This window comes from Ailuropoda melanoleuca, chromosome 9 (genome assembly GCF_002007445.2).
Source record: "Ailuropoda melanoleuca isolate Jingjing chromosome 9, ASM200744v2, whole genome shotgun sequence".
In the NCBI taxonomy this organism is placed as follows: domain Eukaryota; kingdom Metazoa; phylum Chordata; class Mammalia; order Carnivora; family Ursidae; genus Ailuropoda; species Ailuropoda melanoleuca.
Window position 1 is genome coordinate 66,419,588 of NC_048226.1, and position 27,509 is coordinate 66,447,096.

The 27,509-nt window shown below is 36.2% G+C and overlaps 1 protein-coding gene across 1 annotated transcript in view; it reads right to left on the reverse strand.

Annotated features, from left to right (window-relative positions):
* STK3 (serine/threonine kinase 3) overlaps positions 1-27,509 on the reverse strand; it is a 261,084-nt gene that overhangs the window by 63,752 nt on the left and 169,823 nt on the right. The window contains exons 9-10 of the mRNA XM_034668361.1: positions 17,310-17,502; positions 2,858-3,033 (exon numbers count right to left, since the gene is read on the reverse strand). Of these exons, the coding sequence (XP_034524252.1) occupies positions 2,858-3,033; positions 17,310-17,502 (369 nt within the window). The remainder of the gene's footprint in view (positions 1-2,857; positions 3,034-17,309; positions 17,503-27,509) is intronic.

Consider the following 27,509-nt stretch of genomic DNA (forward strand, 5'->3'; position numbering starts at 1 on the left):
ACATTCCCACCTCCAGTACATAAGGAAGGACTCCACTTTCTCCATATTCTCACCAAGACTTGTTCACTCTCTCTTTAACATCCACCTTGAGTGTGAAGTGGTATCTCACTGTAGTTTTTTAATTTGCATTTCCCTAATGATTAGCAATATTGAGTGTCTTTTGTTTGTCGGCCACTTGTGTAACTTCTTTGGAAAAATATTTGAGTCCTTCATTCATTTTTAACTTGGTTGTTTGTTTTTTTGCTGTTGAGTTGTAGTAGTTCTTTATATATCCTGAATGCTAACCCCTTGTCAGATATGTGATTTGCAAATATTTTCTCCCATTCCATGGGTTGCCTTTTCACACTATTGACAGTGTTCCTAGGTGCACAAACATCTTAATTAGCCTAGTTTATCTATTTTTTGTTGTTGTTCCCTGTGCTTTTGGGATCATACCCAAGAAATCATTGCCAAATCCAATGTCATAAAGATTCTCTTATATTTTCTTCTAAGGGTTTTATAGTTTTAGTTCTTATGTTTGGATCTTTGATTCATTTTGAGTTAATTTTTGTGCATGATGTAATGTAAGGGCCCAACCTCATTCTTCTGCATGTGGCTATCCAGTTTTCTTAGCATCCTTTGTTGACAAGGCTGTCCTTTCCCCACTGAATGGTCCTGGTACCCTTGTCAAAATCATTTGACTATAAATGGGACAGTTTATTTCTGGGCTCTCTGTTCTACTCCATTGGTTTATATGTCTGTCTTGTTTTGATTACTGTTGCTTTGTAGTAAGTTTTGAAATCAAGTAAGTATGAGACCTCCAACTTCATTTCTCCTTTTCAAGATTGTTTTGACTATTTGAGTCCCTTGAAATTCCATATGAATTTTAGGATGGATTTTTCTATTTCTGCTAAAAAAAAAAAAGTCACTGGGATTTTGACAGAGATAACACTAAATCTGTAGATTGCTTTGGACAATACTGACAACTTAACATTATTAAATCTTGTAATCCATGAACATGAAATATCATTCCATGTATCGGTGTCTAATTTCTTCAAGCAATGCTTTGTAGTTTTCAGTGTATAAGTCTTTCACCTCCTTGGTTAAGATTATTACCAAATATTCATTCTTTTTGATGCTATTATTAATGGACACCGTGCAGGTTCTAGGCATAGGTCTAAGAGGCCTTACCACTTCTGCTGCCACCCTCTTGGTAGGCTGCTACCGCCACATAAAAGTGCCGGGCTTGCTTGATAGCATCATATGGCCTAGCCTAGTGTGGGCACCACTGCCAGACACAAGAGTAGGTAATTTTAGAGCGATCATTCAGATCCAGGCAAGCTGCCAGATGATTACAGCCACCTGAGAGACCCCGGGTGAGACCAGCAGAAGAACCACTCAGCTGAACTTAGTCACAACGCTTGTGGGTACAAAAATTGTGAAAAAATAAAAGAGTTGCTATTTTAAGCCACTAAGTTTTGGAGGTGGTAGCAAAGACTAACTGAAACAGAATTAAATCATTTTATTTGCTCTTTCTTAATCAAGATAACTTATTCATTACTTTGTAGCTCATTTCAAACTGTTTCCCAGAGGCTATTAAGATTTATTCCAATAAATCTTAATAGACAAGACAGAGTTCTTTGATGCTAAACACTTTTACATAATTCATCATGTTCATGAATGATTTAAAGCTTGAATGTCAGCATTCTAAATAATTTATGATTTTTTAAGAAGTAGATGGCTTAAAATGAAATCTTACCAGAACTACAGAAATACAGATTTTATTTTCTAATACCTAACTTCGAAATTGAAAAAACAAAAATAAATAGATGTTACAATTAATGTTTTCAGGCAAACTTGTGCCATTGCCAATGTTTGCTAGCAATTCATACTAACTATACTGGGGACAGACTTTGAAACTTTAGTATCTGATTATTTAAAAACACAAATAAGCACAATATTTAGGAGAAAAGTATTTAACATTAAAAATATTAACAATCCCAAAGCATTTAGAGGCATGTTGATGAAGCAAAATGGCTTATTATTACTTAAAAATTTTTAAGATACATATACATCTAAAATTCTATTTACTTATAAATAAATGTATTTATTAATATATATAGCCATATAGGATTGTAGTTATTTTATGTGGAAAAAATCTTATAGAACAACATGTAAAAGTAACATTATTTAAAACATGCTAAAGTAAAAATTTACTTCATAAAAAACTTCTACTACATTAAAGAACTCATTTTGAGAATTTACTCTCTCAAGATGTGGAAATAGTTGCTTCAGAACTATTTACCTATACTGTACACATTCTTTAAAGGAATGAATAATGAGGAGCCGGGCAGAAGAAATAAAGAGAAAATATAACAAAGAAACAATAAGGCACAGTTTTATATTGAAATTTATATGTTAACTAGATACACAATAGGACTATTATTTCTGACAAACCAAGGGGAATTAACACTTACTCAAGTAGAAACTAATTCAATTAACTTTCAAAGTTGAGGCTAATGTCTCAAACTCTATGTCATAAATACCTTTGCATCATTTATTTTGGAAACTGAATTTACTGACAGAGTATCTCATATTTGCATTACTGAGAAACATTTCTGACATAGTTGTCATTTTAATAAGAGTCCTAAACATTTCTCTAAATTTGGGCTCTGATATAAGCAGTTATTTACATTTCTCTGCAAGCGCCCGTCTACATGCAAACTATAGTTTCACAGTTCCCATACCCACATATATAGCTATATGCTGAATATTAATACACAGTCTAAATTTAATAAAGACACACAAACTGTGCTTCTCAGGGTGATGGTAAAATGAAGAAGGATGAAACACAAATGGAAGAATTTCATGTACTTACAAAGTCAAAGTCTCCATCTTGAGGAACTTTCCAGTTATCAGGGAAAACATTTTTGGACATAGGGAAGGGTTCATGCATGTTCTGATTACAGTTTTCATGACTCTTATTCTTGAAGTCCTGTTTATCAAAGTAGTCCATGAAAGACGGTCTTTGTACTTGTGGTGAAGCTGCGTTTCCTTAGGTAAACAAAGAACATAGGGAGGGTATAAATTCTTATATTTAAAGAAAGTATGGCTCTTATTGAAGTATGAAGTTTTTTTTTAATTCAGCAATATAATACATTTACACTGGTCAGACTCAAGGCCAACATTGTCAAGTTAATGAAGAACAAAGTAAAATGAAATAATGAAAAAACAAAAATAGCCAGGCCACATAAGAATTCAACTAATGACTAGGCAGAGATCTATAATATTCTTAGATTGTAGAAACACTTCAGAATTTTGGCAAGAATCTTTATCATAATTTTATTAAAAATCATTTCAAGTATATTTGAAATTTGTCAAATGAAGTAAAATTTTAAAACCCGAGCGTTTGGTTGTAAATATGTAAGGCTGCACTGTTATTGTCATTGTGCACCACTACAAACTAAGGAAGTTATAAGGACTTACCCAGGTTTGTCTTATATGTCTTCCTTCTAGTCTTTCTAGCTGATTCCACCTCGTCCTGGACTCCCATAGTTTCGCCTAACATATTTATATCTGACTCCTAACTCTCACTTCAGCCCAGACCTTGCTTCTATTTCTAGAGTTCTGCCATATTTTTTTAAGTCAGAAAACCAATTTTTTATTTCTAAAGCTCGTTTCTAAGTTCTATCCTCTGACTTTACTGCCTCTTACAATTGGATTCCTCCATCTGAGGTGAGTTATTGTTGCCTCAAACCCAGCAGTTCTAAAGCCAAAGCTAAGTTCTAAAGCTCAATGTCCTTAAGGTTCATCCATGTTGTAACATATGTTAGAATTCCCTTCCGTTTTAAGCTAAATAATACTCTATTTCATGTATATGTCACATTTTGTTTATCCATTCATGGCCAATGAACACCTGAGTTGCTTCCATCTTTTGACTATTGTGAATAATGCTGCAATGAACATGGGTTGTACAAATATCTCGAGACCCTGCTGATTATATGTTTTTAAGGTAACATTCTTTTAAGTTAACCAAGTTTTTCTCTACACATCTGCAGATGCTTATCTGCAAGTGATCTTATTTTTTAATACCTATGCAGAGACCTTTTTCATTTTCTCACAGGTGTTCCGATGGTTGAACTTAATCCCTGATCAAGTGAGTCATTATGATACGATATAAGCAAACAAGAATAATTATTAGTAAAAGTAATGTTTATTTTTTATTTTCACCCTATGAATTACGTCTTTTATATGTGTTTTTGAGTTTACCTTTTCATTAAACTATTCCCTAATGTGGGAATCCAAATCCTTTACCCAAATAATTTCAAAAGTAAGATAACTACGATCATCAATAGGTGTTTTTGATTATCCACCCAGATGTTCCACATTGATGGCACGAGGAAGAGTTAACGAGATGGTATGTGGCTTTTCAACATTGTTACTTTTGAATTAATAGAGGCTGCTAGTATTTCATTACTAGTAACTGTGTATTGGTAATAATAAATTTGAGAAATTACTGTTACTACAACAATTTTTAGAAGCACCTGTCCCAGTAAAGTCAGAAGGAATCTTATATTCAGAATATGCATGTGTTAGTGGAATAAAAGAAACACAAAACTGTTTATCTAAAGACTCATCCTCCAATTAGAGCTGCTCAGGCTTTAGAAGGGTTGAAAATAAGTGTGACAAGACATCTGGGACCCAAATGGTACCCCCTGAAAAGATACTGAGGCATTCCATCAAAATTAGGATAGTGTAAAACATCAATATTCATAGTAAACTTTCAGGACTTAGAACACTCTCATATCTCAAATACAAAATCCAAGAAAAAAGAACTCCTTAGGGACAATGTATCGAGATAACCACCAAAGCTGCCTTTAGATTCCCTGTCAGAGCAGACTTTAGTGGTATGTTAAAAATGAACAAAATGTAGGGGAAAAGGGATATTTTAATGATCAATACACGTTATATAAAGATTTTGTTTATGATATTTTTTCTTCAACTTTCTTCCTTAAAATCTCCTACTGTTAAAAAAAGAAATTGGTTAATCTGACAAGGTTAAATTACTGACATCTGGATGGGACATACATTCCATTAACATTTTCAACAGATTTTAAGAACCTTCAACTCATGTCTGGGCCTCATCATTATAAGACATCTTTTTCAATCTTCAGAATTGAAATTTGGTTCCTATGGCAACCTTTTATTCCAAAATAAATCCAGGAATTTAACCTCAATTATTCTCCACCTGTGCCCTTTTTATGAGAATAAAAAATAAAATATTACAAGTGTAGCTCAATAAATTTTCTATAAAATAACTGAGTAAATCAAATGATTGAGGGAAGAAAGATACTCCTTCAAATAAAACCTTTCTTTGCTCAATATTCTTTTTTTTTCTTTTAAGAGTAATTTTGTAACAGGATTATTTATTTGTGTTGTAAATTCTTATTTTAACCAGCTAGTCTTAGGATGGGTTACATGCACAAAGATCTCAAAACTCTGACATCTGGTACAAGAGAGGGTTATTAATGTTAATATAGTAAAATCAGAATCAGAGAGAGTAAAAATGGTTTCACTGGGAACTAATTCCTGGGAACGTAAGAAAGCCAGGAAGATCACAATTACTAACTGCATTTGACAAACATAGAGACTGTTGGATTGAAGCAAACTTCTAGATAACATTTTTTAAAAAACTAAATTTCGTATACGGAGGTGCTTTGAGAAAAAAACAAAACAAAACAAAAACATATTATGACACCATGAATCCACTGGGGAAAACAGCACTCCCTGATGCCTGCTCCTCTCAGCTGCCCCCACCAGGCTCACACTGCTCATCGCCTTTTTCCCTCCAGTCAACACTGGCTTCACCACAGAGACTCTAGTCGGCCTTCCTTGTTTTCTCCTCAACTACAGGTATGAAACTCCTCATCCCAGAATCTTTACCAGTGTCCTGGTGCTGCACTAAAACAGTCGGGGGTCTTTTGATATACCAGTGACTCTTAAATTCAGACCACTGTATCTGAGTAAATACAAGATTAATCTTTTCTTATTGGAAACTAATATTTATAAGGTAGCTATTCTAAAATGGCCTATATTTTAAGAGCAGCAACATGCACAGGAAAGGGGAGGAGAAAAATAAAATCTCTGAAGTTGCTTTTCCAATACAGAGATTAAAGTGGGGGGAAACTTTAGTCTTTTATAAAAACCTTCACAACAAAAAGTAAGATGGGCTGGGTAGGCACGTCCTTTAGAGAGGCAGAGTAAGGAAAAAGGATAAAGCCAGACAGTCTTCTTGTCTGCACTGAGTCAGAAGAGTGAAAGCATGGTCAGAAATGAGTAGTGACGATAAAAAGAAAAAAGCCACTAAGAAATTTCATTCTGGGAATCTACACTTAAATCCCAACAGTCCTGTGCTGGTCCTAACTGTGTCTTAATCAGGAGCTTCTATCTCAAGACATATGAACCAGCAATTGTGTCCCGGTGTCTCAAAGTGAAAAATCTACCTACCAAGTATCTATAGATCCTCCCTTCTTTGAGGAGAGGAATGGCCAGGTAACACAATTCTGGCCAATGACACAAAAGAAGAGGTTTCTGGGAAAGCTCTATTTTCTTTTTTCTTTTTTTTAGAATATAAAATATTTCATTAATAATTTTTTATACTGGTTACATGTTGAAATTATATTTTTGATATATTAGGCTAATGAAATTACATATTTTTTTATTTTTTAAAGTAAATGGTAGAAAATTTTAAATTACATATCTAAATTACTCCTTGTGATTGGACAGCACTGTTTACAAAGATTTTATTTTATTTTACTTCTAAAGATTTTTATTTATTTATTTGACAGAGAGAGACAGCGAGAGAGGGAACACAAGCAAGGGGAGTGTGACAGGGAGAAGCAGGCTTCCCGCTGAGCAGGGAGCCCAATGTGGGGATCCATCCCAGGACCCTGGGATCAAGACCTGAGCCGAAGGCAGACGCTTAAGGGCCGAGCCACCCAGGTGCCCCCAAAGATTTTATTTTTAAGTAATCTCTGCACCCAAAATGGGGCTTGAACCCACAACCCCAACATCGAGTCACATGCTTTACCGACTGAGCCAGCCCAATGCCCCTCCCCAGATGATTCTGATGCCTCATATGACCACTGAGGAGCACCAACCAAGTCCCACCCCTTGTTTTATAAAGAAGAAACTGAATCTCTAAATGGTAGAGTGAAGCAAATATAGTCTTCATTCCAGTGTGTTCTCCTAGCGTTTGTCCAGGTTGAAATTCATGCTCTACCCCTTTCATAAGTGGTATTTTTCCACTGTGTGAAACAGTAGCTTTTCACTAACCCTTAAAAGGTAGAATTGTAGCGGCATTATTTAGTCATTTCGTCTCTTCCAAAACTGGTCATTCGGTGCTTTCCTGCATACTATGCCCTTGTCATAGTGACTATATTTTTTGTATTCTCAAAACATCTTTATCAATTCTTATTATTACGTTTTTGTTATAAAGGTAAGCTGTGAGGCTGATTTAAACATTAGACTTTAAAACGTGATTAAAGCTAATCCTGAATTATCATCATGATCAGTATAATTTCATCAGATGCAGAAACAAAACCCACTATTTCCCTGCAAAACCTTAAGCTCATTGTTGAGTTGTTGTGAATGTCTGGGAATAATTTATCCATGGGGTTTTCTTTTCTTTTCTTTTTTTTTTTTATTATGCTATGTTAGTCACCATACAGTACTTCATTACCTTTTGGTGTAGTGTTCCATGATTCACTGTTTGTGTATAACACCCACTGCTCATTGCAATACGTGCCCTCCTTAATACCTACCACCGGGCTAACCCATGCCCCCACCACCCTCCCCTCTGAAACCCTCACTTTGTTTCCCGGAGTCTATAGTCTTTCATGGTTCGTCTCCCCCTCTGATTTCCCCCCCTTCATTTTTCCCTTCCTTCTCCTCATGCTATTCCTTATGTCCTACATATAAGTGAAACCATATGATAATTGTCTCTCTGCCTGACTTATTTCACTTAGCATAATCCCCTCCAGTTCCACCCATGTTGATGCAAATGGTGGGTATTCATCCTTTCTGATGGCTGAGTAATATTCCATTGTATATACGGACCACATCTTCTTTATTCATTTGTCTGTTGAAGGGCATCTCGGCTCCTTCTACACTTTGGCTATTGTGGGCATTGCTGCTATGAACATTGGGGTGCATGTGCCCCTTCTCTTCACTACATCTGTATCTTTGGGGTAAATACCCAGTAGTGCAATTGCTGGGTCATAGAGTAGCTCTATTTTTAATGTCTTGAGGAACCTCCACACTGTTTTCCAAAGTGGCTATACCAACTTGCATTTCCACCAACAGTGTAAGAGGGTTCCCCTTTCTCCACATCCTCTCCAACATTTGTTGTTTCTTGCCTTGTTAGTTTTTGCCATTCTAACCAGTGTAATCTCAATGTGGTTTTGATTTGAATTTCCCTGATGGCTAATAATGTTGAACATTTTTTCATGTGTCTGTTAGCCATTTGTATGTCTCCTTTGGAGAAGTGTCTGTTCATGTCTTCTGCCCGTTTTTTGACTTATTTTTTTTTCTGGGTGTTGAGTTTGAGCAGTTCTTTAGAGATCTTAGATACCAGCCCTTTATCTGTAACGTCATTTGCAAATATCTTCTTCCATTCCGTGGGTTACCTCTTTGTTTTGTTGACAGTTTCCTTTGCTGTGCAGAAGCCTTCTATTTTGATCAAGTCCCAAAAGTTCATTTTTGCTTTTGTTCCCTTGCCTTTGGAGACATGTCTTGAAAGAAGTTACTGTGGCTGATGTCGAAGAGGTTACTGCCTATGTTCTCCTCTAGGATTTTGATGGATTCCTCTCTCACATCGAGGTCTTTCATCCACTTAGAGTTTATCTTTGTGTATGGTGTAAGAGAATGGGCAAGTTTCATTCTTCTGTATATAGCTGTCCAATTTTCCCAGCACCACTTATTGAAGAGATTGTCTTTTTTCCATTCGATATTTTTTCCTGCTTTGTCGAAGATTAGTTGACCACAGGGTTGAGGGTCCATATCTGAGCTATCTATTCTGTTCCATTGATCTATGTGTCTGTTTTTGCGCCAGTACCATGCTGTCTTGGCGATCACAGCTTTGTAATATAGCTTGAAATCAGGCAACGTGATGCCCCCAGCTTTTTCTTTTTCAACATTTTCAAAGAGCTGGAACAAATAAGCCTAAAATTTGTATGGAACCAGAAAAGACCCCCGAATTGGCAAAGCTCTATTTTCTTGATATGGGTTCTATCCCACCCTGTTTCTTCTTGCTCCTTCCTCCTGCCTGGAATGAAGACTTGATGGCTGAAGATTTAGCAGTTATTCTGTTATTAGCAGTTTTAGCAGTTATTAGCAGGAGGACAAGGGAAGAGTAATACCTCAAGATGGTGTCACAGAGAGGATCTCTAATGAGAGCACGAAATCACTCTTATCAATGCAGGATAACTGTTTTTGGATTTCTTGTTAAATGAGAAAAGAAATTAATCTTATTTTGTTAAAACCACTATTACTTGGGTTTTCACGTACATACAACCAAATTCAGTCCCTAACTGATACTTTTCTATTCCCAAGTGGAGGACGTAGGAAGTGGTAGAGCAGCAATCTTCAGTTTTACAACAGGAATACCCCAATTTGAAACTTGAAATCAACTATTCTACACAGTGGTTTAATTTTCACTGCATTTCAAATACATCATAATTTTAAGTGTCTTTTACAGGCTAGCCTAACAACCTATGGTAAAATGCCTGTTGGGCTCCACACTCAAAATTCTGGAACCTAACCTGTTCCTAAGTTAGAAATAAACATTCTCGGGGCGCCTGGGTGGCACCGCGGTTAGGCGTCTGCCTTCGGCTCAGGGCGTGATCCCGGCGTTGTGGGATCGAGCCCCACATCAGGCTCCTGTGCTGTGAGCCTGCTTCTTCCTCTCCCACTCTCCCTGCTTGTGTTCCCTCTCTCACTGGCTGTCTCTATCTCTGTCAAGTAACTAAATNAAAATTTTTAAAAAAAAAAAAAAAAAAAGAAATAAACATTCTCACAGAGAGTTAACAAAAGTCTAAAAGCCAACTTACATAAAAGAAGGTGGTCTATTCCATTAGATTTTTCTTTTTGGATGACTTTATAACAAGATATGCTGATACATAATTTTTTATTCAAATGTATGTGCTTATGGTTCCAATATTTTCCACTGTTTAATTTAAAACAGTATTAATATTTAGAACATATCTTTATTATATATAAAGAAGATTTTAAAGCCAACTTTTTAAAATTTCTAAAAAATTATGGGGTGGGGGGGCAGCTGTAATTGCCTAGTAATGTTTAACTACACACTGTTGAACACATGACCATGGCACACAACATTGTCTCCATGGAGATGCGTGTTCACACAAGTGTGGGACAGACAGGATGTTTCTGACTTACAATTTATTTTTTAAAAAAGGAGAAAAGAAATAGTAGGTCCTTCAACAGAAGAGTGAAGCACAAAGTCTCGAGGTTGTAAGTTCTGTCTTACGTGATTATGGTTGCTATGGCAAATACTTGTTTTAAACACAGAAAGAATAATCACATTAAATTGACAACAATTTCTCCAGTTGCAGCTCAATTCTGACCCTACCTTATAAAAATATTTTTTTATTTTAATAATAAGTTTAATGTTCCAAATGACCTTGTTCCTCAGTTTTGGCCCCAATTCTTTCAACTACTTGCTGTGGAACTAAAAATTCTTTAGCAATAAAGAATAAAATAATCACCAGTCAATCCCTTTGTGCATGTGAAATTTTAAAGAAAAAATTGTTTTCCTTCTCCTTCACACATTCCCCAGAACATGTGCAAGGAAACTAAATTGTGTGACTATAATACCTTGAATAAATATGCCAGTCTACCCACAATTAGTCATTAACTTTCTTAATTTGCACATGTCTTCTAAACAGGTAAAATGCCTTCATGGAAATTTAAATATAGAAAGGAATTTCTAAAATACTTTTACAAAATGTAATTTGTTTAATTTTTAATTTCTTAACCTGATTATGAGAAAGACACTTAAGTATAGGGAATGAAACAACAATTAATCACAACTTTAGCATAAGATATTTCGACATCAAAGGGATTTATGAATATTACCTAATTTGTTCTTCTAAAAATATTTTAAGATGTGGGTGTTCCACCTGATTAACGATCTTGGAAATCTGTCCTTCAATTTGTTGCCAAGAGTATGGTGAATACATATAAAAGCCAGGATGTTAATACAGAAGCTACTGACATCAGCTTTTTCTTAACTTCATCAGACTACTTTAAAACAAAGGAGGATACAGACAACATTGAGAAGATCCACAGGCTATTCATAAAAAAGATTAAAAGCTTAGAAAGTAATACCTGCACAAAGGTTAAAGGGACTGAAATTGTCCAGCCAGAAAAAGTCTGAGGATACAATTTAATAAGTATCCAAGTGTATATGAAGGGTTCGTCCACAGAAAATAGTGACCAGCTGTTTTCCATCTTCAATGAGGGCAGAATAAAGGGAAACAGACAGATTGAAGCCCAGGGATTTTAGTTAAATAAAAGAGATGATTTCCTGTGTGAGTAATGACCATTGTAATGGCCACTGTGTGTCTATGGAAACCCTTTCTTCAGAGGCCTTTACAAGAAAGACAGATTTTCATCTGTATAAGGAAGACTCCTATTTACATACTTGTCTGTGCTTTTGCTAGTAAAAGAGGTATCTTATGACCAAAATATCTACACTGACAGGTCCAAGCTGGGTCACACATCATTAAACATTCCACAGACCAAGAGCACACAGAAGAGCAAAACATATTCAGTACCCACAGGAAAGTCCAAACCACTGCAGCCACACATTAGCTGGACATTTTGTACCTCTGTCAAGGAAAACCAAGGACTGCTAACTGCCCAGTATTATTATGGGTATTTGCACCCAGCTGCAAGTAGGAGCTGTAGTTTACTGTCACCTTTATTGTCATGATCAATCTAATCAGTTAAAGATACATACAGCAGTTTTTCATGAAAGAATGGTAAGATCTCTGATGTGGAAATGGGATTTCCCCTACACACTCTACTACACTGGTTAATTGTTTCTTGGCAATCAAATTCCATCCTTAGCAATTTATTCCTTTGGCACAAAGCTCTGTAATTTGGGGGGAAAAAACTCATCAACATAAAACACTATTAATCATTTTATAACTACATATCCGGTACTTTCCTAAAATAGGTTTGGGGAGGAAGAAGAAAGGAAAGGAACTGAACCAGAGCTTGGAGAGAAGATGTCACTAAGCAAAGAATGGGATGCGGAAGTTGTTGCTCAGAGCAAATGGTCCCTCACAATTTCGTCTAGGGACATTAGATGAATGAGGGAGCGGGAAGACCCAATGGTCAGTCTCCCCTTCTTGGTATCTCTCCTAAAGCCTTTTAAAATCAATCTAGAACCTATTTCCAGGATAAACTCCTAAAATCTAAAGCAGAACCTAATTTTCTTTCTCTTAGAAATTAAGTGAAATTACAAGAATGTATTGTCCAAAATGAAACAATAAACTGACATATTTTAGAAGTCACTATGTATTATAGGTGTATGAAAAGAAGACATTTTAAAAATAGGTATTCAATTATAATTGCTTAACCCAATATTTAATCATTGATAAACAGAGTATGAAAGGTTAATACAAATAAACAGTGTAAAACCTAAACAGGACCAGTTATTCCTCCACCCGCTCTTTTTTTTTTTAAGTAGACTCCACACCCAATGTAGAACCAAACACAGGGCTCGAACTCCCCACCCTGAGATCAAGACCTAAGCCGAGATCAACAGTTGGACATTTAAAGGACTGAGACACCCAGGAGCCCTCTTCCACCCACTCTTAATACTACATGGCCTCCGTTTTACTTTACCATCTGGCTCACTCTCTGCTGAGTATCTCCGCAGTGTCTCACCCTTCCTAAATACTCCAGGTTCATTCTAGGCCCTGAAAGCAGAGTAAAGCTGCTTATTTCCTTGTTCTAAAAAATGGTTATCAGTCCTAGCCACACCTCAGAAGTACTTGTACAGTTTTGTTGTTTTGATTTTTTAATTTATTTTTTAGAGATGCCCAGGCCCTACTCTAGTCTGCAGAACCAGCATCTCTGAGGGGCTGCTGCTGTGATGGACACTTGTGAGGCTAGCAACACGGACCCAGGAGCAGGGTTTATCTTGTAAATCAAGCCCACTGCTCCAGCCTGTGGAAATCCCTGCAGATTCTGATCATGTCTTAGAATGTATTTTTATTTTGCTCCACTTCACGTCATTTGCAATTCTAACAGACTTTCATTCTATAGCTTCATCCAAGTTTCTGTAAAAAAATGTTGAGCCTAGCCAGGGCTGAGGCCTAAGCCCTGTAGCATCAATGAGAAATCTTCTCGTTGACAATTTATGATTTAACACTACGGTTGACTGAAATTTAGCAACCACCGCGTGGCCTCTGGAGAGCGAAACACTGCATTTCCCAGAACTCCCTGCACCTTATCCTGAGTAAGTGCACTTTCTCATGAGTGAGAAAGCAAGAAGTGAGGCAGAGGCCATGAGCCTCTGGCAAGCGCGGTCATGATGTGAAGGTCTCAGAGCAGCATGCCTGCATCCAGTCACCAGCCTCACAGGGGCAGGAGCACTGGTAGTGTTCACAGCCCTGAAGAGCGAAAGACACTAGGCTCAACCTGTAGTACTGAACTCCAGAGGCCGATGGCAGCCTCTGGACTCACTGCCTTCCTGACAATAGCAGTAGTAGTAGGTCCCAGATGGGGTCACTTCTGGGATGCAGGAGTCATTCCTAAAGGCCTAGTCTACACAGCCCTCTCCTCCAACCTTTCCATTGATTTTGTTAATATTCACATCTCTGACTTAAATCTCTTTATGTTTAAAACGCCTAAAGCAGTTTCTGTTTCCTCCAATCAACTCTGACTGATACAAGCCTATTTAGGTATAACCATTCAACCCTCATAGCAGAACTATCGGCTACTTCATAATACACAGTGTCTACAAGGATCTCTTCAGAGACTTTGCCAAATACTTTCCCAAAATCCTAAAACACAATATCCAAACCCAGCACTTCCTCTGACCTAGAAGCTTAGCAATGCTGTCCAAAAAAGGAAATATTATTCTGATATGATTTGTTCCCAGCAACCTATGTGTTGTTACAATGATCCAGGTCTCCTTTCCTACAGGATTCATAGATGGGTTAGATTCCTGCCCAAGAGGGATGTCAAGGTCACCAGGCCCTGAGCAATGATATGATTTCGGGGCCAAACCTGGGTCTGTAGACTGGTTCCACTGCTTACTTGCTGTGAGGCTTTGGACGAGTTGCTTCACCTTGCCAAGTGTCAGTTTCCTTGGGGGCAAATGGTAGTAACAATGCTACTCTATAGGGTCCTCGTGAGGGGTCAGTGAGATCATGTACGCAAAGCCCTAAGCACAATGTATAAGCCCTAAGCTTATACCTACTGTCAAACGTTCATAATTCCCACTGGATAACAGCACAACATACAAGGATGGAGAGAGCCATCTGACTCTGGAGCCAGAGTGTGAAAGACCTGGGTTGAGATGCAGAAGCCTGGACTTCCCCTGGCCATGAGGAGGCCCCAGGGGGATGTGAGTGGGAGCAGTGGAAGAGGGAGGGTGAAAGCAATGCCATCTGCTGAAAACAGGTTCTGAGAGTTCTTCTGAGGACATGCCCTTATGCCGACTTTTTAAAAAAAAAAGATCAAATTTTAAATATTTTTTGTCACTTTTCTCTACTTCCCTTCAAAAGATCTTTTAATAACTTTGCTTCCTAGAGTTATATCACCACACTTTTCAGAAGTAAGGAAAACAGGTCCATAATTTCTAGCTTTATGAATATATATAAAAATGAATATGTATAAAACGTATACAAACATAATTTAAACTGACAAGGATATAACTCATTTGAGACTCCAATGGAAAATGCTATGGAAACCAGAATCTTCAGCACACAATATAACACTGTAGAGAATTTAGAAAATTAAAAATAATATGTTGCTATAATTTTGGGGGGGGGACAAAAATGCTAAAGACACATTAGCAAATGGGGCTTTGGTGTGACATAACCTGAGAACTCATACCAACTCATCTAAGAAGTTTTAAAGAAGACTTAGATCATGAAAAACAAAGCAAAACCTAAAACTAATTATGTGGTTTCAGGGAAAGTAAGTTCTACCCCCATAACTTCTTTATATTCTTTACTATTGCTATACTACAGTGTCAATAACCCTATGGGTTACACTAACATCACTTGATTAGATTTGGGGAACACTAAGTCCCACATTATAGAATGATGTCTAAATTGCAGACACTTAAAATACATGAAAAGTTGGCTCATGGGATTTAAAATTTGCTAAAGCACATAAACAAATGCAAGTATTTATAAGCCACTATCTGCTCAACTTAAAAATGAGCTTTCAGTAAAATCTCTGTGGCCAAAAAATATCATATTTAGGGCATAAAATTATAACATACATTGAATGATTTCTGTGGCTGTCAAAACTAAAACTCACTACAAAAAATATGTGGAAATCTGCACAGTAATTTTAATGTATGATGTCTGATAAATCATCATCACATATCTCTTCCTTGAAATATAATCCAACATGGAATTAGATTGTATTAAAAACTCATTTTTAATAACCACTGATTATATGTTGATGTTCCACTATGTGACTGCATAGAAACAGTTGCTTATGTAGTTTTGTAGGGAGATCAGTAGTTCTCTAGAAGACACAACAAAGCACTCAATGGTCATCTAACTGATCTGCTAAGAATTACAGAGTTTGACTAAAAAAATTTTATCAGCTGCGGAAAAGCGATGCTACATGCTAATGGGTAATATGCTGTAAACTGTCTTATCATAAGGTCTTTTTGATCTACAGGCCACATAACTTGTACCCTAACACTAGCTGGCTTTGGACGCTCCAAGACCATCCGATATAGTTGGGTAAGCATGTTCTGGATGCAGAATGCCTACTGTAGTCAGAAGCCTACCTAGGAATACACGTTTTAGGCTGCTTTCCAGGGCAAAGGCTCAGGAGACTCACCAGCTGTGGGAGATTATAAATAAATTCATATCCCTTTTCCAGTTCCCACCCAGGAATAACTCTATGGCAATCTGATGGCATTCTGTGCCTCATGACCTCCCCTTTCAAAGTATACAACCATAATGTATGCTGTATGCGCTAGAAGATGTGAAGAAAGCACGAGCAGTGAGTGGCTTGAAGCCATGAGGTAAGACTTACTAAGCAACCTCATGGGGGGAGCAGCAAAAAGAAAACAGAAATGTCACAGAGGAGACTGCTTGCTATTTCCATTTTATAACAGAAGCAAATCCTTGAATATTTATAACTTTCTAGGCTCCATAATCCAAGAAATCATGTATTACTGCTTTTGTGCCATTTAGAAGCAGTGCTATAAGTAGAAAACAGCCTAGTGCTTAGACTTTGACACTGACCACATGGGACTAGGGTAGTAGGGGGAAGAGGAAGGTCAGTAGGAATCGAAAGGTAATTAATCTGCTTTTGCCTATAACTGTGAAATCACAATGTCCAACCTTGTTAACTGCAATCTTAAAAAAGCTAAATATACACAAAAAGAAATGCTAGTCTGTGAAAGAATCTCTGTCTTCATCACTCTGTAAGCAACAGAGATCAGAGAGAATGTCTTAATTGTCATTTTAGCCCCCGTAGCACACCTGGCACTGTGCCTCACACATGACAAGCGGTAGTAAATATGCACTGAATTGAATTTTCTCCAGGAGTATCCCTGTCTCTTGATCCTTCTTTCTAGTGTTTCTTCTTTTCCCAACCAAGCCTTATTTCTTCTCTTAGCTTACACCCCCTGTTATCTGTGGCTTAACTGATAATTTAGACAACATGAAATAATATTATGTTGTATTTATTGGAACAGAATTTTACATTCACTTTTTTATTGGAAAAGTAAATGTTAGGAATGCTATCTTTTTATCTCTAAAATACTTTACAAATTAAATTAAGTTATGGGCTAGCATCTTTTAACAGAAAAAAGTTCCATAACCCTAAGTTAGAGATGTGCTCCTGTCTGCTATACTAGAATTTTAAAAAAAAATTTATTTATGCCATACTTTTTTTTTTTTTTTTACTGTTAAGTAATGCCCAGAAACAAAATTTTCCACACTGGCTACAAAAAGTAAGACAAGAACTATCCTGGTTTCGATAGAAGTGTACTTTTCAAATAGAAAATTAATATTCAACAGGAAAAAGCCACATACTTTTCATAGTTCCATCTTCTTCTTCTTCATCTTCACTGTTTATAACCATGGTCCCCAGGTCAGATTCTAACATCGTGCTATTATGTTCAATCATGGTCTGGGCCCCTTCACTCATCGTGCTCGTGGCCTTCATCGTCCCCACACTCTCTGAGCTAGTCTTCACCATCGTGTGGGAATCCAGCTCATCTTCGTCCTGCAAGCAAAAATACTGCCATGAAGGAAGACTTTTCTAAGACAGCTGCATTTCTTCATTCTTAACAACATGACAAGCATATTATACTTTTTTTTTTTAAAAGATTTTATTTATTTATTTGACAGAGATAGAGACAGCCAGCGAGAGAGGGAACACAAGCAGGGGGAGTGGGAGAGGAAGAAGCAGGCTCATAGCAGAGGAGCCTGATGTGGGGCTCGATCCCGTAACGCCGGGATCACGCCCTGAGCCGAAGGCAGACGCTCAACCGCTGTGCCACCCAGGCGCCCCAATATACTTTTTTAATCGAAGTATAGTTGACACACAATGTTACACTAGTTTTAAGTGTACAACATAGTGATCCAACATCTCTCTATATTATGCTATGCTTACCACAAGCATAGCTACCATCTGTCACCATACAATACTATTACAATACCATTGGCTACATTCTCTACGCTACACCTTTCATCTCCATGACTTATTTATTCCGCAACTGAAAACCTGTAGCTCCCACTCCTTTTCACCCATTTTGCCCATCCCCCTCTTAATATTATTTATATAAACATTTTATAATCTATATAATAAAAACATTTTACTTTTAATAATGAAAAATACTATTATACTACTAACTTTAATGTAAAGACATACATACAAACGTTATCATTAGAGCCAAAGTTATCCAAAATAATCTAAAGTTTTAAGTAATTAAAGCTCAAGCAACAGAAATTGCTTGATGAAATAGAAGGCTGCTAGTTGTTTTTTAAAATAAGGATTAACAGTCAAGAAATGGGCAGAAGACATGAACAGACATTTCTCCAAAGACATATAAATGGCCAACAGACACAGGAAAAAATGCTCAACATCACTTGGCATCAGGGAAAAACAAATCAAAATCACAATGAGATACCATCTCACATCAGTCAGAATGGCTAAAATTAACAAGTCAGGAAATGACAGATGTTGGTAAGGATATAGAGAAAGGGGAACCCTCTTACACTGTTGGTGGGAAATGCAAGCTGGTGCAGCCACTCTGGAAAACTGTATGGTGATGCCTCAAAAGTTGAAAATAGAGCTACCCTATGACCCAGCAATTGTACTGCTAGGGATTTACACCAAAGATACAAATGTAGTGATCTGAAGGGGTACCTGCACCCTAATGTTTATAGCACTAATGTCCACAATTGCCAAACTATGTAAAGAGCCCAGTTGTCCACTGACAGATGAATGGATAAGGAAGAAGTGGTATATATACATACCCAGTTGTCCACTGGCAGATGAATGGATAAGGAAGAAGTGGTATATATACATACATACATACATACATATATATACATACATACATACATATATACATACATACATATACACATATATACACGTACATATATATATATATAATGTAATACCACTTAGCCGTAAAAAAAAATGAAAAATCTTGCCATTTTCAACAATGTGGATGGAACTAGAGGGTATTATGCTAAGCGAAATAAGTAAATCAGAGAAAGACAATTACCATATGATCTCACTCATATGTGGAATTTAAGAAAACAGAGGATCATAGGGGAAGGGAGGGAAAAATAAATCAAGATGAAACCAGAGAGGGAGACAAACCGTAAGAGACTCTTAATCATAGGAAACAAACTGAGACTTGCTGGGGNGGGGGGGGGGGGGGTGGTAACTGGGTGATGGACATTAAGGAGGGTACATGATGTAATAAGCACTGGGTGTTATATAAGACTAATGAATCACTGAACTCTACCTCTGAAATTAATAATGTACTATATGTTAATTAACTGAATTTAAATTAAAAAGATAAAATAAGGATTAAGATAGGTAAATGATCAACAAATGCAAAACAGAAAATATGGTGACAAAACAAATACAAGAGAGCACAATTAAAGACGAAATATGTTGGCACTATTCTAACAGCCATAACGTTTACATAATTTTGTACAAATGCCACTGGCTTTTTTTTTGTTAAAATTATGATAAATACATATAACATAAAGTTTACCATTTTGATAATTTTTCAATGTATAGTTCTGTGGCATTAAGTACACTCATAGTATTAACGCAGTCATCACCAACATCCATTTCCAGAACTTTTTCATTATCCCAAACAGAAACTCTGTTCCCATTAAAAAATGACTCTTCATTCCTCCCTTCCCCCAATCTCTGGTAACCTCTTTTCTGCTTTCTGTTATGATGAATTTGTCCATTGTAGGTACCTTAGATTAGCAGAATCAAGCAATATATGGTCTTTGTGTCTGGCTTATTTCACTTAGCATAATGTCTTCAAGGTTCATCTATGTTGTAGCATGTATCAGGATTTCATTCCTTTTTAAGACTGAATAATATTCCATTACACACACACACACACCCACACACACACACACACCCCATTCATTTGTTGATGAACACTAGGTTGTTTACACCTTTTGGCTATTATGAATAATGCTGCTATGAACACTGGTGTACAAGTCTCTATTTGAGTCCCTGTTCTCAATTCTTTTGGGTCTATGCCTAGAAGTGCAATTCTGTACCATATGGTAATTCTTTTTTTAATTTCTTGAGAAACCACCACAGTGTTTTCCACAGTTGCTACACCATTTCACGCTTCCACCAACAGTGCACAGAGTTCCATTTTCTCTACATCTTCACTGGCACTTGTTCTTTTCTGTTTTTTGATAGTAGCCATCCTAGTGGATATGCAGTATCTCACTGTGGTTTGATTTGCACATCCCTAATGAGTAGCGATGCTAAGCATTTTTTCATGTGCTTACTGATCATTCACATATCTTCTCTGGAGAAATGTCTACTCACATCCTTTGCGTATTTTTGACATAGGTTGTTTTTTGTTGATGAGTTGCAGGAGATCATTATATATTCTGGGTATTAATCCCTTAGCAGATAATGATTTGCAAATATTTCTCCCCTTTTTGTAGGCTGTCTTTTCACTCTCTTGATGGTTTCTCTGATGCATAAAAGTTCTTAATTTTGATCAAGTTGAATTTATCTATTTTCTTTTGTTGCCTGTGTATCTTAAGTTACCTTTTATTGCTTTTAGCCATTAGCTTTTAAATGTAAATTCACAGAAGGATCAAATCAGTATAGAAGTATAAACAAAAAATTGCTCTTTAGAATGTTCATCAAAGATAAATTGAAATAGGGCCATAAAAATAACAAATTCTATTTGAGAGACCAAACGATCTGCTATTTGGAAAAAGTTGATCATGCGGTGAAATTCATTTATATCTATTCCACTTTAAGTAGAAACAAACAAGCAAAACGACAGAGGTCAAATACAAATACAGAGAACAAAAGCATCCATGTTGTTCTCATCTGTGTGATAGCCCTTCCTCTTCCTAAACCTGCATGATAAATTCAGCAGTATCTCTAAGTCTTTTGTGCTTCTTTCATGAGTCTCTTTTAGAAGACTTCTTCATTCTTACGCTTCAACTATCTAACATGTTGAAGACTCCCACATCTTGAAATCTTCCTGATTTTACTTACTACTTAAAATGCTTAATGACGTTTAAAATTGACATTCCCAAATCAGATATCATTTCATCTACCTCTTTTGTCTCTCCTGTCTGCTGCCATTCCCAACAGTAATTATTACAAAAAACAAAACTCTTCATTACCTACCCGAGAGTAAAAAGTCAACAGGTCTTCCTAGGTTTATTCTCTCTTTGATTCCCCATATTCAATCAGTCAGCAAGTTCATCTTCAGAAATCTCTCTCCCAGTTCCATCTTTTCTTTTCCATTCCTACTGCTGAGTAAATTCCTGATTACCTCATACTTGGGTGAAAACAGGAAAAGCTCCCTGACTGAACAGTCTCTCCCACTCTGACCTTCTAGAATCAGACAGATATTAGTTCAAATCCTGGCTCAAATCACTTAATAGATATAAGACCTTTAGGCAAGCTATTTAAACTCTCTAGATTTTAGTTTCTTTCATTGGAGTTATGATGATTAAATGAGAAAAGACATGGAAAATGCCTATATATTACTAGGACCAAAGTAGTTTCACACTTTCTTCAAAGTCCATATACCACACCAAGCTTTCTTGAATATTATTGTATCATAATATCCTACTGAAATCTCTAATGGCCACAGTTCTTGCCTGCATTAAAAGCTAAACATTTCTGCCTAGATTTTAATGTCTTCTATATTACTTTATTTTATCTGGCTAATCTTATTTTCCCATTGTTCACATAGCCTCCCATTTAGTCAGGCTGACCTTAACTCAATCTCCAGCTGCAATAAACCCACGTCACACTAGGTCATTAAGACTTCCTCTTTGTTTATGTCTTCTTCTCTACTCAGAATGCTCTTTCCTCTCCATTCATTTCAACTAAATGGTGTAGTCCCAGATCAAGTATCTATTACCTTCATGGCTACTTCAGTTTTTATTAATTATCCCCTTTTCCAAACTTCTATAGAATTTATAATCTGCATCACACGCTCCTGCATTTAATTTTATGATCTCATACTGTGAATAACTGTTTTGTAAAATCTTTTATAAACAAAGTATCTTATAGATAAGAATGCCTTTACAGTACCTCTGAATCTACTCAAGTGTTTTATTTGGTATTCCGTATACAGTAAGCATTCGTTATATATTTACTTTTTCACAGAACTATAAAATCATGGACCCGTAATAATTCAACACCTCATTTTATATCTGAAAAAAAATGAGGCTCATAAAAAGTAAGAGACTTCCCCAAGGACACATATATATTTAAAAGCAAAGCTGTAAGAAAGAAACTAGTTCTTATATTTCTTAGTCCATTACTCCACTAAGTGCATGTACCCTACTTATCTTTAAATTTTGATCTACTTGAATGTTTAAGCTAGAGGTACAGTTTTACAATTTTAACAGCTTATATCTCCAGCTCTTATTCCCAAAGGGTCTTATACAAATTATTAGGTCCATCCTAGTGAAATCCGCCATCTTCTCTTATTTATACTATTAAAAACAGCTATTAAAAATGTTAAAAATTATAAGCTATACATGTAAACTACATATATATAGTGTGTATATATACATAAACTGTTAAAAAATATAAACTATTAAAAACTATTTAAAAAACAGCCTCTGCACAGTTTTCACGGTTTCCACTCCTGCCCACTTTAGTCTCCCAAACAATAGGCAGACTGATTCTTTCAAAAGATAAATCAATCACTTCATGTTATTCTCCCGCTCAAAACCCTGCATTTGGCTTCCTATCACACTTAGAATAAAATCCAAAATCTTTCTCAGCCAAATGTGATCTGGCTCAGTGATATCTGCCAAGCCTATCTCCTATCACATTCCTTCTCACTCACCAAGTCCCAGCCATGGCCTCCCCTTGGCTGCTTCTTGAGCATTCTAAGCATGTTCCTCCTCAAGCCTTTAAATTGGCTGATCTCTCAACCTGGAATGCTCTTCCACAAGACAGCTTTATCCTTTACTTAACTCCAGTCTCCGCTTAGATGTCACCACCTTAGTGAGACTTTTCCTGACCAAGTTAAAACCAAAGTCTCCATCAATCTTTTATCCTTCTGTATTCTTCACAGCCTATACCTGGTCTTCTTACCACTAGAATGGTTTGATGAAGGCAGAGGCTTCTTTTTCACTGATCAATCCCCAATGCTTTGAACACCTGGCACATAATAGGTACTTATTTAAAAATTAATTTAATGAATGGATCCATTTATATTTTCACTTACTACTTCATTCAATAAGCGTTTACTGTAAATTTATAATATGTCAAGGAGTATCTCCAGGCATTGGAGATACAAAGATAAATAAGAAACAGTTTTGCTCCATTTTGGTTTTTTAAGGAGTTTGGTGTCTAACAGAAACTGACTGCCATGTAAACAATAAATTCCAAGGCAATTTGTCAAGTACTATGAGAAAAGTATTGGCAAAGTACAATGGGAGTACCAAGAATAGAGCCTCTAACTCTGCCGATAACAAATGAAGAAAGGCCTCACAGAGGAAGCTGCCCTTAAATTAGGTCTTAAAGGATACATATTATATATGTAACATATATACATAAATTTGGGTGAGTGCTTTATATCACAGCTTCTTTTTTTAACAGGACTACTACACTCAGCCATCCCTTCTCAGCTCAGATGCCCCGAGACTGAATTAGGTGCCATATTCTGTACTGTCATAGCACCTCATGCTTATGCCATTCATATGCTTACTACACAATACTGTAATTGTCTATACACTTGACTTGTCCAAATCTCCCATTAGATTCTAAAATCTACAAGGGCAGTAACCAAATCTTAACAGTTACCTTCCTGGTACCTAGCCTGCTCCAGTACAAAGCTATTAAACTAATGTTTAAGTCCTCATTATGAGGTAGTGCCAAAGCATAGAACTAAGGACAGTGTTACGTGAGGTTCTACAGCAGAATTTTATTTAAACTAATGAATTATTTTAAAATATAGAATAGCTATTGAAGAAACTTCGAGAGGGAAAATAATGCTATTTACTAGAATTATTAGTTGATCACTTTTCTAATAATCATAAAAACAGTTACCAGTGAGTCAGAAGCACTATGCTCCGGACTTTTTGTAGGATACTCCCATTAATCCTCTTATTAATCCTGTAAGATATTATTAACTCCATTGTGCAAATGATGAACCTGAAGTTCAAATGAGTTTAATAATTTGTCTAAGGTCATACAACAAATAAGCAGAGGAGTAAGGATTCTAAATAGATCATTCTAATTCTAATGCCCAAGATCTAATTTCCAATCTTATAAGGCTTTAAAATTATTTACAGCACTTCTCAAGTCTAGCTGAATTTATATTAAAGGTTAGTTGGAGCATGTTTCATTTTGCTAAGTTAAGAGAAAGAAACTGACATACACATATATAAACTGATTTGTACTTGGTTCAAAAGCTTAAAAAGACAAAACAAAACTGGAATTTAATCTTTCCAGTAGACCCCACTGAGAAGGAAGAGAAAAAGTTGATTTTCTATCAGTTGTTTTAAAAAATTGACTGCTTGGGGCGCCTGGGTGGCACAGCAGTTAAGCATCTGCCTTCGGCTCAGGGCGTGATCCCGGCGTTATGGGATCGAGCCCCACATCAGGCTCTTCCGCTATGAGCCTGCTTCTTCCTCTCCCACTCCCCCTGCTTGTGCTCCCTCTCTCGCTGGCTGTTTCTATCTCTGTCGAATAAATAAATAAAATCTTTAAAAATAATAATAATAAAAAATAAAATAAAATAAAAAATTGACTGCTAGTTTAATATCTTATTTTATCATGGTTGCAACCAGTTTAATTCCCAAAACACTAAGTCTATTTTTATATGTGTGAGTCATTTGTCTCTTATCCTTGTAAGATTCAGTGCTGTGACAATTAAACTTAACAAGAAACATTCCATTTGGTTGGTGTGAAATAATACTTTTAGTCCTCCTATATGCCATATTAGAGTTGAATCTACAAGGGATAATGAGAGTTGTACCTCTGGATTCACACAATTGGCTCAGACAATGTATAGAATTATAAAAACATTGAACCAAGTTTGGAAGGGATTGCTTTTACAGCATATTATTTTCACTTACATAGTCACTTTGCTAAAGGATGCTAATCTAATTTACAAATTGGCAGTAAAAAAAATAGCAACGCAAAAAATAGGGGACTCAATTCACTAATGAAAGGTGGCACCCAAACAGTAATTAATAAAGTACAAATGGAATGAGAACTAGTTTCAATGAAATTTGAAGACTCAAACACTAACTTGGTGATGGTGGTAAAAACTTTTCAGTAACACTTTTTACTTTTAAAAAATCATTAACTCTGAATTTATTCTTGATATTTTAGATTATTACTAAAATTTCATTTGGTACTTCTAGCATTTTTACAATAAAACAGTTATTTAAAATGTTTTTCCAAAGTTATACTTCATTTACACATACTCTGTTATTCCTCACAAAAGAAAAGCACAAGAAAAACATGTTGATACTTTATAGAAAAAGGTCTGTGGAACAGATGCTTCTCCACTGTAGAAAAGAGCCAATTTCAGTAAGGAATACAATAGCATTTCAATCAGTGGTCATCATGTGCCAGGAATGCAAAACAGAGTACTGATGATAATCCAGGTTATGAATCATAAAATCCACATGGAATACAAATATTTGAAAACATTATTAGGAAATCCTACTCCATTGCTAAGACAGATTTATGCTATAACAGTCTGAGAAATAATCAGACTTTGCATTAGCTATCTTCACACATGTAATATCTACTACTTTAAAGGATTTTCTAAATATTCATCTACTCTTCGACTGATTTTAAAGATATTTACACTAACACTTTAGAAAGCCATTATTGTTGATGCAGATAAAAGCTACTGTTACTGTATATAAGTTTTATAACTAATCCTACATACACTTGTTATTGAATGCATTATTTTTTCCATTTGTTTATAATATTGATTTTCCAAACATTAAATGAAATTAGAGAAAATTTTTAAAAAATAATTTTCTATTTGTAACAATGAGATAGATTATTTCTTAAATAGATGTACTTCTAGTTGAAAATATTCTAATTATTTCTCTTCTTGAAATATTAATACATCTTTATTGCTAGTACAATTACACAACAGCACATAAACAGCATACAACAGGGATCTTAATGCTTTTGATTCAACTAGACGATTCCATTCAGTATAAATTCTACTACAGCATAAAAAAATTATTTTTTAAAATTTTTTTTTCCAAAACTATTTTTTAAGGAAAAAAATGAATGTGTAAGATGTATAAGTGAACCAATTATACAAAAAGTTGCAGTATTATAGTGGTCTGGATATCTTTCAAACCTCTTGGAGGTGTTAATCAGGTATGACACTGAAACAAGAAACAACATAACAAACACTCTTAATGCATACCTGAGATACACGATACAAAAGGGAATCCACAAGGGCCCCAAAGAGAGCTGGGAAGCAGTGAGAATAAACTAAATCTGGCCTTAAGGGCTGCCGTAGGGGTATAAGATGATGGGGTGGGGTGGTGATGGGTAACCATTTTAGTGGATAAAGGGGGACAAGCGACAAGTCTTTGGATTCTCTCCAAAGTGCAACTGAAACCCCTGCATAAAGCTGGGGATCTTGAAGGTCTACATCCTCAGTGAAAGGGTGAACAAGGAAAAATGTACTCACAGGCAAAGAAGATGACATGCAAACTTGTCTGTCTTACTTGGGCTTTAGGTAAAGACGGGAGGTGGGGGGAGATGCTGCCTTTTAGAAGGTGAAGCCAGGGTTTCAGAGCTTTCTAACACTACCCACAAGGTCTGGGGAACCTCATGCTGAGAAATTAGCCTAATGCAGTCCCACTACGGAAGTACCTGGGGTGCCTGATTGAAACAAATGAAATTCCACCTGAGGTAGGGACTTAAACTCAATCTTCAACCCAGAACTCACACATCATTCTCAGAAACAAAACTGAGCTAGAGTTGAACTCACAATCCAAAAGATAAACAATGAATAGACAAGCTACAGAGAATGGGTAGGAAGAGCAAACAACAGAATTAAGACTCCCTCCTTAAAATTAAGTTAGTCCCCTTAAAAAGTTGCATCTTCCTAAGACAAAAATTTCTAGGATAAAATTAGGAGTATACAATGGCATTCTAGATTGGAAAAAAAAAACAAGCACAAACGTGGAAATAGTCTGGCTAGAAGGGAAAGCATTAAGTCAGTCTGACTGCATTAAAAAATGACCTACCGTTTATAGAATGCTCTATACATTAAGAACCTGCATGAACTGCGTGGCAGAGAAGTGACAGGAACCTTGGAAACTTAAGGATGAATTGGAGGAGAAGACTGGAGAAAGAGAGCTTGGAATCAGAAGGTTATTGCTGAAATCCAGACTCCAGGTAATCACAGAATGTACTGAAAAGGTCTACAGAAACAGAAAGCACAAGTGAAATCTGAAAGAAATCATGAAAAAAGAATCACTATATTATGGAAACTTCCTGGACAGTCAAATATCAAATAACTCCAA